The sequence below is a fragment of the Arachis duranensis genome, chromosome 3, assembly GCF_000817695.3.
Source record: "Arachis duranensis cultivar V14167 chromosome 3, aradu.V14167.gnm2.J7QH, whole genome shotgun sequence".
Lineage (NCBI taxonomy): Eukaryota > Viridiplantae > Streptophyta > Magnoliopsida > Fabales > Fabaceae > Arachis > Arachis duranensis.
In genome coordinates this window covers 103,004,283-103,021,585 of record NC_029774.3, presented here as the reverse complement: position 1 = coordinate 103,021,585, position 17,303 = coordinate 103,004,283, and the positions used below count along the sequence as shown (strand labels likewise).

The window sequence follows — 17,303 nt, the reverse complement described above, 5'->3', positions numbered from 1 at the left end:
GGTAAACCCGATTAACCCAAAATTTAAATGGGCTTAATATTAGAGGCAAAACCTACCCATTTTGACGGCCCTAGAAGGGGATGCATATCCCGCAACTGAGTGTTACGGTGGTTGCTCCATTCCTCTACCTATCCCCCATGTAAAACTATCCAGTGATAAAGCTACACTCTGCGAAGAGTGATGCAATGCTTTCTCAATGGAATTTCTCTTGCTACCGCCAGGGGGGTTGTGCATACACGAACTGACGCATCACTTGGTTCGCAGGGTGTCATTCGATATACTCGAATGACAATAATGGAGCAATGATGTCACGCACCTTAAGGTGTCCATATAACTCATCGGGTATGATCAATCTTTCATACGGTCGCCACACAAACTGCCAGATAATATTAGAATATTGGAACCCTAATATTAATGTTTGGATACGATAATCACACGAACCATAAATATTTACCTCATCCATGTTGTCTATCTCCTGCCTAAATACCTCTACGGTCTTCGATAACCAAGTTTTGCTCTAATACGAATGACTCCACTTGAAACACGGTTTATCGAAAAAATTAAAAAAAGGTGGCTGTCAATCAAATATGCATTCTCAATATAATACAAGACTAAAATAGGAACTGTTACCTCATGGCAACTGGTATCTCAGCCGGTGGAAGGGACTGTTTGGGTACAGACGCAATACACAGTAATTGCTCCCATGCCCAAACAAACACCAGATTAAAAGGGTCATCCATCTCCTTAGTATCATACCATGATACACGATAAGTGCTCTGTAAAGATGCGCGAGACATGCTGACCCCCAACTATAAGTATGGATTCGCTCAAAATCGCGAAGCAACGGTAGGTACTTCGCGTGGGCATATGCGGTCGACTTATCCATGAATAGGGTCGAACCCAACAAACAAAAAGTCTGGCACCTAACATATCTCTCAATAGACTCCTCGGTGTCCAATGGCTCTGCGTCTCTAATAGTCCGAACCCAACCTAACTTTATATAAGATTTTGAAGAACTACTGACAGGCAGTTCACGACCGAATATCGCGATGCTCTAGCTCTGTAGGAAGTCGCTACTACTATCTGTCTATCCGCTCATAGGCTCTCTATCAATGGGTAGGCCAAATATATTAGCGATATCTTCCAATGTCACAGTAACCTCACCAACCGGCAATACAAACGAATGAGTTTCTGGCCTCCACCTTTCCACCAAAGTAGCTAATAAGAGGTAAGATCCTCTTATCAACCCAATCCTAAAAACGTGGTAGAATCCTGTTGAGCGTAAGTAGTTTTCGACTATCGGATTCCACGTCAGCGACGGATCCAGTTTACGAACCATCAAATTCCTATTTGTCTAGTTCAACAAAAACATATTTATTCACTAAATATTAGTTTGAATAAATAAAAATTATTAGAAATAAATATTTATAATTATAATTTAGTTCAATATAAAATATTATTGTTTCTATTCATCTATAAAAAAACATTTACTTATTTAAATGTTATACATAAATATAATTAGTATTTATTTTCGAAAATAAATAAACACAAATAATACTTATTTCCAAAAATAAATAAATATAAATAATATTTATTTTCGAAAATACATAAATGTCAATAATAATATTTATATTCAAAAATAAATAAATATAAATAACATTTATATTTGAAAAAAATTTAAATAATATTTACATTTATATAAAACAAAATATATAATTATATTAGACAACTAAAAATATTATTCGAAAATATTATTAAAAAAATAATACTAAAATAATAACATTATATTTTCATATAATACTAACAACAACAAAAATTAAAAAGAAATTAATTTAAATACATAAAATAATAAAATTTATGAACTTACATAAATTAGATGATCCAAATAATTAATGATATGTTCTTCGGGTGTCGTATAATCACGTACCATTTTTAATTACTACAAATTAATAATTTTTTTATATAATTTTTTTCCTTCAAACAACCCTAACTCTAACACTCTTCTTCAGATTTTCAACTTCTTCTCTCACAGTAAAATTGTGAAGCATTCAACAACAACACATACAAACTTAACTCTAACACTCTTTTTCAGCCTCTCAACATCTCCTCTCACGATAAAATTGTGAAGCATTCAACAATAATATTTATGCATGAAAATGATCCGCAAAAGTTTAATTTATAAAATTTTTTTGAACGTTGCTGGTTACCGGAGTGGGGACTATTTCCTGCATGCAGACCACCTGCAATACGCCCTCGTGTTGTTCCAGATTCTTCGGAGAGCAAAGATCTTTTTGCATTGCCAAGATTCAAAGGCGAGAGCAAAGACCTTTTTGCATTGCCAAGATTCAGAGGCAACACGACTCCTACAACTGCACTGCCAAGATTCAAAAGCAACACATTTCGCTGCGTGTTGCCGAGACTGTACCACTCGTCACTGCAAGCCACCTTACCACGTCCCTATACATGTTTTCATCACCTGTCACGCCTTTAAAACCCTGTCACCACGTTTCTAACGTATTAAAATTGACATCCAGAATCTGACAATTTACCTTTCTTTTTAGTATTGGCCAATGCACTAATACAGCTTCCATACAAAAAAAAATTCTGGATAATTTTCATAAGTGATAATTTAGATTAATTCATAAATGAAAATATGATTATGTGGCTTAAACAAAACAAACGTAAAGCCTTACGAACTTTCTAATGACCACGTCACGCGTGTGCCACACGGCACTGACAGACACACAGACACCACCGTTTAGGTGTAATAAAATACTAGTAATTACTTAATTGATTAATAATAATTAAACAGGAAATGAGAGGAACGGGAAAATGGGGGAGAGACTGAATATTTGAGGGCACACGCGTGTCTCCCCAATTTGCTTGGACAAGTCTCTTCCTTTGACGCCACACAGCACAAACCTTGCCGCCGCCACCTCTCTCTTCTTTCACTCCTTCTCCTTTCTCTTCTATGGTTCCATAACACTGACCTCAACCATGCAGGTAACCCTTCCCTCTCTTCTCTCTTATTTCCGGTTTTGAGGGCTGGGTTTACTTTGTGAGCTGCATTGTTTAATGGGTCAATCCTCAATTTTTCACCTTTTCCCTTTTCTTTGCTTTTGGAACGCGTTTTCTGTTTTTCTTGGACGCGTTTATGCTGCAAATAATAATAATAAAAGCATTTTTTTTAATTTTACAGTTATATGCCCAGTGAAATGTATCAGGTTCCTCAGACTTAGTAGAACTACGGTGTTCTGGTTTATGTTGTTTGGTTTTGTGGAGGTCTAAATTGCCAACAGATTAAAGGGGATGTGGAAGTTTAGTAGCTTGTGATCTATCATTAATTTTCTCTATTAGTTGGGAAATTGCTGTCATGCATGCCTATTTTCTTGGAAAAGTTTGTTTCATTCAATTTAGCTAGAAAGCAGAAATCTCTGTATGCTGAGTTACATATTTGGATTTTTAATTAATCTTGGTCGATTGAGAGTGCTTTTTGTGGGCCTTCCTCCTTTTTGGTGCTGTTATAGTGATTTTGGTATGTTGCTCCTAATGTGAGTCTGACATGGGATAAAATCCATGTCATTGTTCCGGTCCTAGTTAGACTTGTGATGGCCATGGAGAGAAGAAAATCTTATGGAGATGCTGGATAGAGGAGCTATACAGAGTGTTCCATTTCTTGGAAGTTTCTATGTGACTGGTTTAGTGTTGTTTAGTTGCTTATTATATTTGGGAAGTAGGATTTTCCGCTGATGGTTAGTGGATATGGTCTTTATGGATGAAATTGTGTTAAGGCACCATTACATTTACCTTCCTTTTACTTTAAGTTTTGTGTCTTAATAGTAGCTGCTCTGATACAAGGTCACCTTGATGATTATGGTGTACACCTTCTTAGATTGTGTCTTGGCTTAGCTGGGTAGGTGGTGTTGGTGTTTCGGGCCTTGATGCTTCTTCTCCTTTACCAAAAATCCAAAGTGCAACTTTAGTTGATGATATGGACGTATGTCATGATAATGATCTATTCAACTTCATTTCCTGCAGAACATGTTACGAGCCAAGCAGATTGGTACACTTTCAAGCAGTGCTAGAACTTTTCTCCTTGGTGGTACACGATGTAATGCAGCCGATGGCAATTCATGCACTTGCTCCGAGGATGAAACATGTGTGTCAAGAAGACAGGACATGAAAAATGAGGTTTTAAGTGCACAGAAACCATCCTCTGCTGCATCAAGAGCCATATCTGGAGTAGAAGTGCTGGTTTCAGGAAATTCAGCCAATGGGCCAGCTTCCCACAAGATTGAAGGTGCTGACCAATCCACTTGTGTACAACAAATCAGGTCTACTTCTAGTCCATCAAGTATACCAAACTCTGTAACATACGCTAGTCTTGCTGATGGTGTTCAGAACCATTCTGCACACTCAACTCCCCTTAATGCAGACCAGTTTTACAGGGCCGGTATTGCAGCTGTCAATTTTCTTTCTGATTTAGTAAATTATAAGCTTCCTATATCAGATGGGATGGGAATACTAAGCTATTCTAAAAATATGGTTGATCCTGCAAGGGCCCTACCCAACATCAGATCTTCCAATGTGAGACAAATAAGAAGAGAGAATTTTACTAGTGTTCATCCCAAACCACCTGTTTCTACTCCTATAGAGCAGCCATCAAACCATACAAGTAATTGTCATGGTGCAAAGGGAAAAGGTAAAACAAACATAGCCACAGGATTTAAGCATGATGCTTCTTCAAGGACAGAGAAGTCAGGGGTGGCACCAAATCTCCCTTTAAACAATCAAGACCGCAGGGCCTTGCCACAGAGGACAAGAACTCACTCAAACCGCTTTGTGTCAAATTCTGGTTCCAGCATGCAACCTGAAAATCCACAAATGTCCACATTTAGGGAAAGTTTCAATAGACACCCCAGGGATATGAAAATGTCAGCTGGAATTGCTTCGTCCAACAGGCACTTTACAAACACAGGGCGTGTTGTAGAAATAGTTTCAGACATATTGCGGCAGTTAAAGTGGGGTCCTGTTACGGAGAAGGCTCTATCTAACCTGAACTTTTCCATTGATCCATATCAAGCTAATCAAATCCTGAAGAACCTTCAGGACCATTCACTTGCTCTAAACTTTTTTTACTGGTTGAAGCGACACCCTGGATTCTATCATGATGGCCATACTTACACCACCATGGTTGGAATCTTGGGCCGTGCAAGACAGTTTGGGGCAATAAACAAATTGCTTGAGCAGATGGTCAAGGATGGATGCAAGCCCAATGTTGTAACTTATAATCGTCTGATTCACAGCTATGGCCGTGCAAACTACTTGAAGGAAGCGCTAAATGTGTTCAATCAAATGCAAGAGGTGGGATGTGAGCCTGATCGTGTCACATATTGTACACTCATAGATATCCATGCAAAAGCAGGATATCTTGATGTTGCCATGTCTATGTATGACAGAATGCAGGAAGCTGGCCTTTCTCCTGACACATTCACTTACAGTGTCATAATCCACAGTCTTGGAAAATCGGGTAACTTAGCTGCTGCCCATAGGCTATTTTGTGAGATGGTTAATCAGGGTTGTGTTCCTAATCTAGTCACATACAACATCATGATTGCTTTGCAAGCTAAAGCGAGGAACTATCAGACAGCATTGAAACTATATCGTGACATGAAGAATGCAGGATTTGAGCCTGATAAGGTTACTTATAGCATAGTAATGGAGGTGCTTGGCCACTGTGGGTATCTTGAGGAAGCGGAAGCAGTTTTCATTGAGATGAAACGGAAAAATTGGGTGCCGGATGAACCTGTTTATGGTCTTCTAGTAGACCTGTGGGGAAAGTCTGGTAATGTTGAGAAGGCTTGGGAGTGGTATCAGGCAATGCTGACTGCAGGTTTGCTTCCAAATGTACCAACCTGCAATTCCCTTCTCAGCGCATTCCTCAGGATGCATCGGTTGCCAGATGCATATAATCTTCTGCAAAGCATGGTGGCTCTTGGTCTAAACCCTTCTTTGCAGACTTATACTTTGCTTCTCAGTTGTTGCACGGACGCACAATCACCTTATGACATGGGATTCTGTTGTGAGCTTATGGCAATTACTCGCCATCCTGCTCATGCATTTCTAGTCTCCATGCCGGCAGCAGGGCCTGATGGTCAAAATGTGCGGGATCATGTCAGCAAGTTCTTGGACCTTATGCATTCTGAGGATAGAGAGGGCAAACGGGGACTTGTTGATGCAGTGGTGGATTTTCTTCACAAATCCGGACTCAAGGAGGAGGCCGGTTCGGTTTGGGAAGTGGCAGCACAAAGAAATGTGTATCCAGATGCTGTCAAGGAGAAAAGCTCTTGTTACTGGCTCATAAATCTTCATGTTATGTCTGATGGAACTGCTGTGACGGCATTGTCTAGAACACTTGCTTGGTTTCGCAAAGAGATGCTGATATCTGGGATCATCCCTAGTCGGATTGATATTGTGACCGGATGGGGTCGGAGGAGCAGGGTGACAGGTACCTCCCTGGTTAGACAGGCAGTGCATGAACTGCTGCACATATTCAGTTTTCCCTTTTTCACTGAAAACGGCAATTCAGGCTGTTTTGTGGGGTGTGGGGAACCCCTAAGTAAATGGTTACTCCACCCTTATGTGGAAAGGATGCATTTACTTTAGTTGCTCACTGTAGAATCATTTCCCATTGAGCATAGACCCAATTTATCTTCCTTTTGTTTTCAGTATATAGAAAAAAAGGATAAGAATTTGCTGATTGCTTATCCATGTAGCATGCCCTTTTTAGGAGTATGGTTGAAGCTTTAGATGTAGATGATTTATAATTTATGTCATATGCATTTTTCATAATCGAAATCTCTATTATCTGGTGTTAATACTTAATAGTTTATTTTTGTTCGGATGAAATACAGCAGCATATTTGATGTTTCCGTTTTTCTTCTCTGGTGTTGAAAAAAACTGGTCATTCATAATTTCATATTGCTCAAAGATGGGGTTGGTTAAAATGCCAAGGCCCAAAGTATCGGTGCAAAAATACAAAAAAACTCTCCCATGGTAACTTATAAGTGTTTCAAATATGGTTTAATTATTCTGTTGGTTCTTATAGTTTTGCAAAATTTTCAATTAGGATATTATACTTTTTTTTTTCTTTTAATTGGGTCTTTGTACTATTTTTTTTTCAATTAGGTTCCTCTTAGTAATAATTGATTTAATTATATAGGGACCCAACTAAAAAAAATGGTGAAGGGACTCAAATAAAAGAAAAAAAAATATAGGGACTCAATTGAAAAAAAATTGGTACAGGGTCCTAATTAAAAGGAAAAAAAGTATAAAAATCTAATTAAAAATTTTACGAAACTATAAAGACTAACAGAGTAATTAAACATTCAAATAGTTGTGATTAAATCATACAAAGTTTAACTATTATTTAGTAATTATTAATTTATATTATTAAATATTAGAATATTTAATTTAATTTTATGTATTTTGATTTTGTTTACTTAATTATTAGATTGAATTTTATATTAGTGGATATAAGATTTTTTTTATTTCGGCATAATACTTCCTAACCTATTGTAATCATTGGACAGAGAGATTAAAGAAGTGTTAAGATACTTTTCGTTTTAGTGATGAAATTATGGTGTGAATAAATGAGATTGAGTGGGTCTTTCTTTTATTGTATCTGAAAATTGGGTAGAAAGTTGAGTAAGTTCTTTCTATTTAATTTTCAAACTATAGTGTGGATAAATTAGGTTGAAGAGTCTTAATTTTTGTTGTATTGAGAAATTATGTAGAAAATAGAATGATTCTCTTTTTATTTAACTTTAGTTTATTTTTTTGTTTTTTATTTTCAATTAATCTTTTTTTCTTTTTCGATTTCAATCATTATATTTTTATTCATCTTATTTTTCTTTATCATGTGGTATCAAATTTTAGATATTAGATTAATTCTTATTAATTTACATTTGTTCTTCTTATGTCCTGAAAAAAAAAAATTCTAATGTCTCGCATCCTTCTTTTATGTTCTTGTCGTCTTTGTCTCTTATGCTTGTGTTTTATTATTATTTTCTCGTTCTTGTTGATTTCATTTTTTAAAAAAAAAAGTATACAGTACAAAAAAAATAAAAAAATAAAAAAAGAAGACAAAAAAATTATCTTTATTGTATTTATTATTTTCATATATTATTTTTTTAACTACAAGCTTCGATGACGAGTCTATTTTAAGGAGGTGGAGAATAATACGTGTTTCAAATATTCCTTATATGAATAGTTCAAGTATTATTTAGTAGTTATTAGTTTATATTATTAAATATTAGAATGTCCAATTTAATTTTATGTATTTTAATTTTGTTTATTTAGTTATTATATTAGATTTTATGTTTGTAGATTTATAATTTTTTTATTTTGACATAATAAAAAGTTATAAATACCCTCTAAACTATTGTAGTTGTCGGATAGAGAGATTAAAGGTGTATCAAAGTATTTTTTTAATTTCGTGATGAAACCATGACATGGACAAATGAGATTGAGTGAATTCTTTCCTCATTGCATCGAAAAATTTGGTAGAAGGTTGAGTGAGTATCTATGATTCAATTTTCAAACAATACTGTGCACAAATTAAGTTGAAGAGTCCTTTTTTATTGCATCAAAATATTAGATGAAAAGTAAAATGATTCTTTTTATATTCAATTTCAAGTTATTCTTTTCAATTTTAATATATCTTTTTTATTCAATTTGAATTCTTATTTTTTTTGTTTATTTTCTTTTTTTTATTGTAACTCTTCTTTATAATTTCAAGTCAAGAGCCATCTGTCACTTTCTCTTCTCTAGTGTTTTATTTTTTAACTATACTATGTGTACACTAAAATTAGCTACTAAAATTATCTATCAGTAGAAGATACATGTAAAAATATAAAAACACATTGAAAATAAATTAAACTATGCATATATTTATAGACAATATAGTAGTGATCAATTTTAATAATCGATTTTAGTGTACGAATAACATTTTTGTTTATTTTTATATTTTGGTCTAAGCTGGTGTACCATGAACCATCTTCAAATACAATATCAATACATTTTAAAACCGACGAAAATTACTTTTAGTTATGGCCAATAAAGGAGGGACAACTATAAAGGAAACAATTTTGACAAAATAATTTAAGAGTGGAAGAAAAAATAGTATTATTCACACATATTGTATCATGGTGTGTTATGCAGAATTGTGGACTTATACATTTACATGGCTGCAAACGCAACCTGCATTTTGCTAGTAACGAAAAAAAAAAAAGAAAGAAGAAAACACTATATGCCAAACACAACTTGCGTTTTACACTATACAAAAAAAAGAAAGAAAGAAAAGAAAACGAGTAAAGTATCGTTTTTATTCCCAACATTTGGGATAAGTGTCAAAGTTGTCCCTAACATTTAAATCGTCCTATTTAAGCTTCTAACGTTTTAAAATTGGCTCAATATTGTCCTGTCGTTTGAGATTTGTTAACAGAATTGACAGCGAGACAAAATTGGGATGATTTTGAAACGTTATGGACTTAAATAGGACGAAAACATTCGGAAAAAAATGATACATAGAAATAAATTTTAATTTATCCTTCAATAATATTAATTTTTTACGATGCACAGTTATTTAATTATTTTTTAATTACATCTAAGTTATACTTAATCACATTACTTTTATTCTAAATAATTTTTTTTATAATTTTACTCTTAAATATTTTCAGTTATGAAATATTTGTAAAATGACTAGTATATAAACATGCGAAAAAGATAAAAAATAGAACATATACAATAAAGTATGAATTGTACCTTTTGTCTCTAATGTATCGAAATTCTTTAATGTTTAATTTAGTCAAACTTTATTTTTAATTTTATTTTTCAATAATATCAAATTTTTACAGTAGATAATTATTCAATTATTTTTTTAATTTATTCTTAATCACATTATTTTTTTTAAGTGAATTTATTTTTTATTAATAAGAAAAAAATTAAAAAATAAATTAAGTAATTATTTGTTGTAAAAAAAATTAAAATTATTGAAGAAAAGATTAAAATTTATTAAAAATTAAAATGATTGAAATTATTGAAGAAAAGTTTTTTTTTAAAATAATTAAATAACTATGTACAGTAAAAAATTAATATTATTGAAGGATAAAAATAAAATTTATTTTTATGTATCGTTTTTATTCCTAACATTTTCGTCCTATTTAAATCCCTAACATTTTAAAATTGTCTCAATTTCGTCCCGCCGTCAATTATGTTAATAGATTCCTAACGGCAGGACAACATTAAGCCAATTTTAAATTAAATAAGACGATTTAAATGCTAGTGATAATTTTGAGACTTTCTCCAAACGTTGGAGACAAAATAATACTTTACTCAAAAGAAAATACTATATCTGCCAAATGCAACTTTTGTTTTACACCAAACCAAAAAAAAGCAAATACTAAGAGGGATTGCATGGATGAAACGTGTCTGTCCTTTGAGCAAGACCATGCAAAACATAGGAAAATTATAGGGTACAGATGCGAGGATACATATATTTCTTTTGGAGTCATCTCGTGCTGACAGGTGTGTCGAGAGAGCCGCTTCTGATTGTTTGCTGAACGGTGTAACGTGAAGCAACCATGAAGCTGAGTAGCTCATGCTAGAAGGAAATTGGCTCCGTTTGGATAGAAGGTGCTGCACCTGGATGTGCGAGGATTGGGCCTGGGTTGGATGGACTCTATATGAGACCTTGGATATGAGTGGGTCGCGGGGGCATCATGGTTGAAAGGGAGGAATGAGTTAAAAGTATACTGCAAGATTAAGTAACTTTATGTTGTATGACCCTTGACCACAAAAAAAAAGGTTATATGACCCAAATGAACCCGAACAAAATTAAAGAAGAGAAAGAATAAATGCGCATGGACTAAATTTTTGGTGAAGTGTGTTTGGATTACAGTTTATAACTGAGAGTTTGTATAAAATTGATTTTGTAAATTTGATTTTGGTAAAAAGTAAGTTTATATTGAAGTGATTTATATTTGACCATCTTTATATCAAAATGAATTATAGTAAAATAAATATTGTTTAGATTACACTACTCAAAATCACTTTTAAATAAAAAATTACTAAAGTAGACATCAACTTAAATAATTTTTTTATATTATCCTATTATTTTAATTTAGATATTTGAATCATCTTATTAATTAATTTTATAATAAAATTAATATTTATTTATTAAAATAAAAATAACATATAAAAATTAACAAAATATATTTTATATTAAAAATAAGAAATATAAAGTATATATATAAGAGTATTTAATCAAATATGTTACATTTTTTTAAATTTTAAGTATTAACATGAAAATGTTAATTTAGAATATTTTTACATCGTATTTTTTGTTCTAATACTCTCAATAATTTTATTCTTAATATTATTTTGGAATCCAACTATTACAATGGGTAACCAGAGTTTAGTGGGCTGGACTTGTGAGGTTGGCCCAATCGTCTGTGGGAGGTGGCCTCCGACTCGGTTTACGTCTGGGAGCCGCCGTCCGACTTGTGCATATGAAGGAATGGGGGTGGTACCTGCAAAGACACTCGGATGCCTAAGTCAGCAAGGAGTATAAACAGGTTTTGAGAGAGTATTGAAACTTAGAGATAGCTGAGGGGTATCAGTGTATTTATAGTGGTGAACCAATAACCACAGTTGGAGTAGTTCCACCTTTTAAGGAGGATAACCGTCTTTTTATCTTAGAGAAGTTGAGATATGGCCCCTAGAATTGGGTTAAGAGATTTTAGGGGCAGTTACTTATTTGAACGAGTGTTTATCTGCCAGCTAACCTTTGATCCCAACTTCCTTGAGGTGAGGCCTGTGTCGAATCCGACCTCTTCCGAGGAGGTCGGTTGTGTGGGGAGTTCAACCTATGGGTTAGGCTTTTTTATCTGATTTGGACTTGGGCCTTAGTGTTGGGTCAAGGTATGAACACCAACGTTTATGATTTTATTAATACCTATGATTAATTTTTTATTTAATTTGTCTTTTTTTAATGGGATCATAACCGATGCAATTCAATTCAAATCGCACAATGTGCTATAACATTATTATTTTATTATTATATTTACAATTATATTTATAACTTGTTCAATTTTTATATATTTTTATATTATTCATGTATTATTATTATTATTTAATAAATATTTTATGTTCAAAATGTTATTTATTTATTTTAACTAACCTATAATTTTTTTTATATTGTTATGTTATTGTTGATTTTTTAAGATATTGTTGAGACTTTTTATATCATTGTTGATTATTTAAAATTTGATGTTGAGACTTGTTATATGTATTTAATTTTTTTAATTTATAAAACCGTAAATCCAATCCAATCCAAACCGCTTGAAATTGGATCGGATCGGATCAGATTTTTTTTTTAAAAAAAGCATCCAATTCAAATTGTACCGCAAGTAAAATTAGTATTCGGATCGGATGAGTTTTTTACTCAAAACCAATCCAAACCGCACCGCGAACACCCCTGGAGACAATACTTCCCTTTCTTCACATTAACACACTTTTTTTTTCGGAGACCTTGGCCGAAAACCTTTTTCCACCAAAGCCCATAGCCACAATGGCCCACCCACCCATCCAACCCTCTTTCAATAGCTCTCACTAATTACCGGCTAGGTTCACCACATCAAAGCCTTCTAAGCCTCCTCCAAATCTCAACCCCCCACAACCTGCTCCGTTACAGAAACCAAACTCCCACGTGTCCTGCTTTTAAGCACAAGAGACAAATTCTCTTTACTCAAAAGAAAATACTATATCTGTCAAATGCAACTTTTGTTTTACACCAAAAAAAAAGCAAGCACTAAGAGGGATTGCATGGATGAAACGTGTCTGTTCTTTGACCAAGACCATACAAAACATAACATGCATTTTGCAGGTGACTTGACCCAAGCACTAATTACATTTTGTAGGTGCAACACTCTTCAACTCAATACATGTGCGACACGTGTTACACATTAATTATTTTTCTCCTTTTTTTCTCCTTTATATACCCGTTGCACCATCATCCATTATTTGCGTTTTGCAATTTCTTCGTGTGTAGAGAGAAGGTGAAAAATTTGAACTTGTTCTTTCATCGACACAAATTTTTAATTTTATTATTATTATTATTATTATTATTAGTAGTAGTAGTAGTAGTAGTAGTAGTAGTAGTAGTAGTAGTAGTAGTAGTAGTAGTAGTAGTAGTAGTAGTAGTAGTATTATTATTATTATTATTATTAGTAGTAGTAGTAGTAGTAGTAGTAGTAGTAGTAGTAGTAGTAGTAGTAGTAGTAGTAGTACACAGCTATTTACTTATTATTATTATTAAGACTATTCAATGTTTTGGTTATATTATTTGTGTTAGTTAATATTAAGAATATTAATATTGATAATATGATTATTGTTATTAGCACTACTGTTGCTGCTGTTGTTGTTGTTGTTATGTGTAGTACACCACTGTTATATTATTATTACTGTTAATATTATTAGTAGTGCAATATGAGTATTTATTATTATGTTATTATTATTACTGCTATTAATGTTGCTGTTAATATAGTAGTACTAGTATGAATATTATTGTTGTTGTTGTTATTATTATTATTGTTGTTGTTACCAATGACTTGTAGTGTCTAAATACTGTAATACATATATAGAAGTTCTAAAATATCCAATGAAGAACTCTTATGACGATTACCTTTTCACTCTCACGATAAACAGGCAGATTTTTTATTTGAATATAAGACCTTCGCATATAGGCGGTCATTGCTTTTGGCCACACTGGCAGAATCTGGTAAGAAACTTTTCAATCACCGAAAATTTTTGTGACGGACTTTTGTTTTTCCAACCAAGTCTTGTGGTAACTTACAGTATAGTTGAACCTGGATTGAACTTTTGCAATAATAGATTTTACCTTTATTGATGTGTCTGCTTCAATCAACGGCCTGATAACATCTGCAATCGTGTCTGATTTCAACTTGACATGATCTTGTGAAATTATCCCGATGGTGCATATGTGTTTGTCATTATATCTCCTGATCTCCCAACAACCCTTCTTTCGAATTAAGCTAACTCGGATAAGCCAATCGCATCCTATACCATACCCCTTGCTGTAACACCCTACCATACATAGCTTTACGCTTAAGTTCGTAAAACAGAGGTGGTGATGTATTACGAACTCTAAAAATAAATATATATGTATAGATATAGTTGAAGAAAGTTGTATCTAGGAGTCTTGAAGAAAAAGGTTAAGCAAAATCCCTAAAAGAAGAACGCATCACACTCGAAAATGTAAACCGGCAAACAGATAAGGATAAGACATGAAGTATATAATGGATAGAGTACCAAAATGACAGGATATCAAGCTTCAAACTCGACCTGCGAAGCCAAGGCCGGCCAAAGAATATTTACATACATAGGTATAAACAAACTTAAATACATAACAACAACCCAAAAGAGAGACTTTGCTTGCTCAGAACTCCATACACTCACCGAGGTACGTCTCGACCTGCATTTGAAAACAACAATATAGATATGGAATGAGAAATGGAGGTTCTCAGCATGATAATGGTGTCCACATAAATAATATATAAGATCCCGAAAAAGCTAGAGGCAATCCTAGAACTTTGACACTCAGATTTAAAATGTAAAGATTAAAATTGGAAACCATAAGCAGGGTAGTTCGTCTAAGGATCTTAATCCTCAATTCTAACTTAATTCTAACTTATTTACTCAGCTTCTCGCCTTCCTCCAATCCTCCAAAACTCCGGTGGAACTGCCCTCGTCACTCCTCTGCCAGACAAGGGACTTCTCAGTTGCATGGACATACAATGCAGACAAGGAAAACATAGATAGAATGCAGTTATAGTAGGTAGAATATATAGCAAATATACATAGATATTCAAATACGAAAACCCAAGTAATGCAAACTCAAATAAGACAAACAAATGCATATGATGTATGCCTTTCGTATTAACCGTGAGCTCACATGTCGGTTACTTTGCCAGAACCCGACACACCCGATAGTTAACCTGGATATCGTCTCTTTGACATGTCTCCACATTCTTGAGATATAGTTTTCGTCACACTCTTAGAATATAGTACCCGCCACACTCATGGGATATAGTGCTTGTCGCATTTCCTGGGTTAAGGTGTTCCCACACTCTTGGGATATAGCGCCTGCCACGCTCTTGGGATATAGTGCCCGACACACTCATGGGATATAGTGTCTGACATATTTCCTAGGTGAAAGTGCTCCCACACTCTTGGGATATAGCTCCCTCCATGCTCTTGGGATATAGTGCTTGACACACTCATGGGATATAGTGCCTGACACACTTTACAACAGAGAGAAACTCAAACATACTCATCACCAATCATCCTCTTTTATCATTATTCATTCAAGTTCAATTATTCTTATTCATCATCGTCAATATTCATCATATACTCAGTGTTTTTGCACTTCTCAATCATAATTTACAACTTCACAAACTTTCTTCCCTTCCAAGTTACCTCCCTCTCAAGGTTCAACTTCCTCACTATGACTAGAACCAAGTTTTAAGGTCTTAGAAAGTAAAAATAGAGGTTTAAAAGTTTGAAATAATGTTTAAATCACAAAGCACAAAGTTGCTAAAAAACAGGGTCCTGCATACGTGTGCCATGTTGCGCGTACACGGGGGTATCATTTTTCCTCACTAGCGTACGCGAGGAACATTTTAACTCAGGAAATGCGACGAGCACTATATCCCATAAGTGTTGTGGACAGTATATTCCAAGAGTGTGAAGGGCATTATATCCCAAGAGTGTGGAGGCATGTTAGAGAGACGATATCCGGGATAGCTACTAGGTGTGTCGGGCTCTGCCAAAGTAACCAACATGTGAGCTCACGACCAGTAGGAAAGGCATTCTTCATATGTATTTTTTTGTCTTGTTTGAGTTTGTATTACTTAGATTTGCCTATTTGAATACCTATGTTTATTTTCTATATGTTTTACCTACTGTAATTGCATTCTATCTGTGTTTTCTTTGTCTGTATTGTATGTCTGTGCAACTGAGAGGCCCCCGTTTGGCGGAAGAGTGACGACGAGGGCAGTTCTACTGGAGCATTGGAGGAAGGAAAGAAGCTGAGGGAATAAGTTAGAATTAAGTTAGAATTGAGTTAGGATTAAGAGCCTTAGACGAACTACCCTGCTAATGGTTTCCAGTTTTAATATTTAAGTTTTAGATCTGAGTGTCAAAGTTTTAGGATTGTCTTTGGCTTTTCCAGAACCTTATATATTATTTGTGTGGGAACCATTACCATGCTGAGAACTTCTATTCTCATTCCATATCTATGTTGTTGTTTTCAGATGCAGGTCGATACATATCTTGATGAGCGTCTACGTAGAGAAACATGTTTTTTGTCTTCTATTTTGGCATACTTTGTGCTGTATATCTATACCTATGTATGCAAATATTCTCCGGTCAGCCTTGGCTTTGCAGGTCGAGTCTGGAGCTTGATATCCTATTATTTTGGTACTCTATCCTTTATATACTTCATGTCTTATCCTTATCTGTTTGCCATTTTACATTTTTTAGTGTGATGCAGTTTTCTTTTGGGGATTTTGTTTAACCTTTTTCTTCAAGGCTCCTAGATACAACTTTCTTCAACTATATTTATACATATATAGTTTATTTTTAGAGGTTGTAATACTTCACCACCTCTATTTTATGAACATAAGTGTAAAGTGTAACACCCTAACTTTTAGCAACTCATGATCGTACTAAAAGTCCGAGCGCTACTTACCTCTATTCTTTAATTATATACTATGTGTATTTCATATTGAGCCTTCGCAAATACGAACCGAAACTCTTATTAAGAAAATGAAAGGAGACTTTATTTTAGACCACTTAATCACAAAAGTATATATATCCACATAGCATTATATACAAAGACTTAGTAAAAGAACTTCAATTACAAGTCCTACCCCTCTAAAACCAAAAAGAATAAACCACGAGGGGAAATTAAATTCTAACAACTCAACTTGTAAACATAATCTTCTATGCTCCTGTAGCTCCACACTAAACCTTCACACCTGTAGCAAGAGGATAGAAATAGGGGGTAAGAACTGAGGAGTTCTTAGTAGGTTTGATAAACCCCAATTTTGTGGTTTATCTTGTGCTTAATTTGGGGGATTTTATCAACTTTTCTTACATTTATTCAACAAAATAGCATGGTTTTGTGATTCTCCCTTAATTTGTGCTTAAGTGTAAAAGCA

The 17,303-nt window shown here is 34.1% G+C and overlaps 1 protein-coding gene across 1 annotated transcript; it reads left to right on the top strand.

Annotated features, from left to right (window-relative positions):
• The first annotated feature begins 2,805 nt into the window (after nucleotides 1–2,805).
• On the top strand, nucleotides 2,806–6,713 carry LOC107479939 (pentatricopeptide repeat-containing protein At1g74750). The gene is made up of 2 exons (XM_016100049.3): nucleotides 2,806–3,003; nucleotides 4,039–6,713. The coding sequence occupies exons 1-2, from the start codon at nucleotides 2,998–3,000 to the stop codon at nucleotides 6,664–6,666; spliced, it is 2,634 nt and encodes an 877-aa protein (XP_015955535.1). The 5' UTR covers nucleotides 2,806–2,997; the 3' UTR covers nucleotides 6,667–6,713.
• The last annotated feature ends 10,590 nt before the right edge of the window (nucleotides 6,714–17,303 follow it).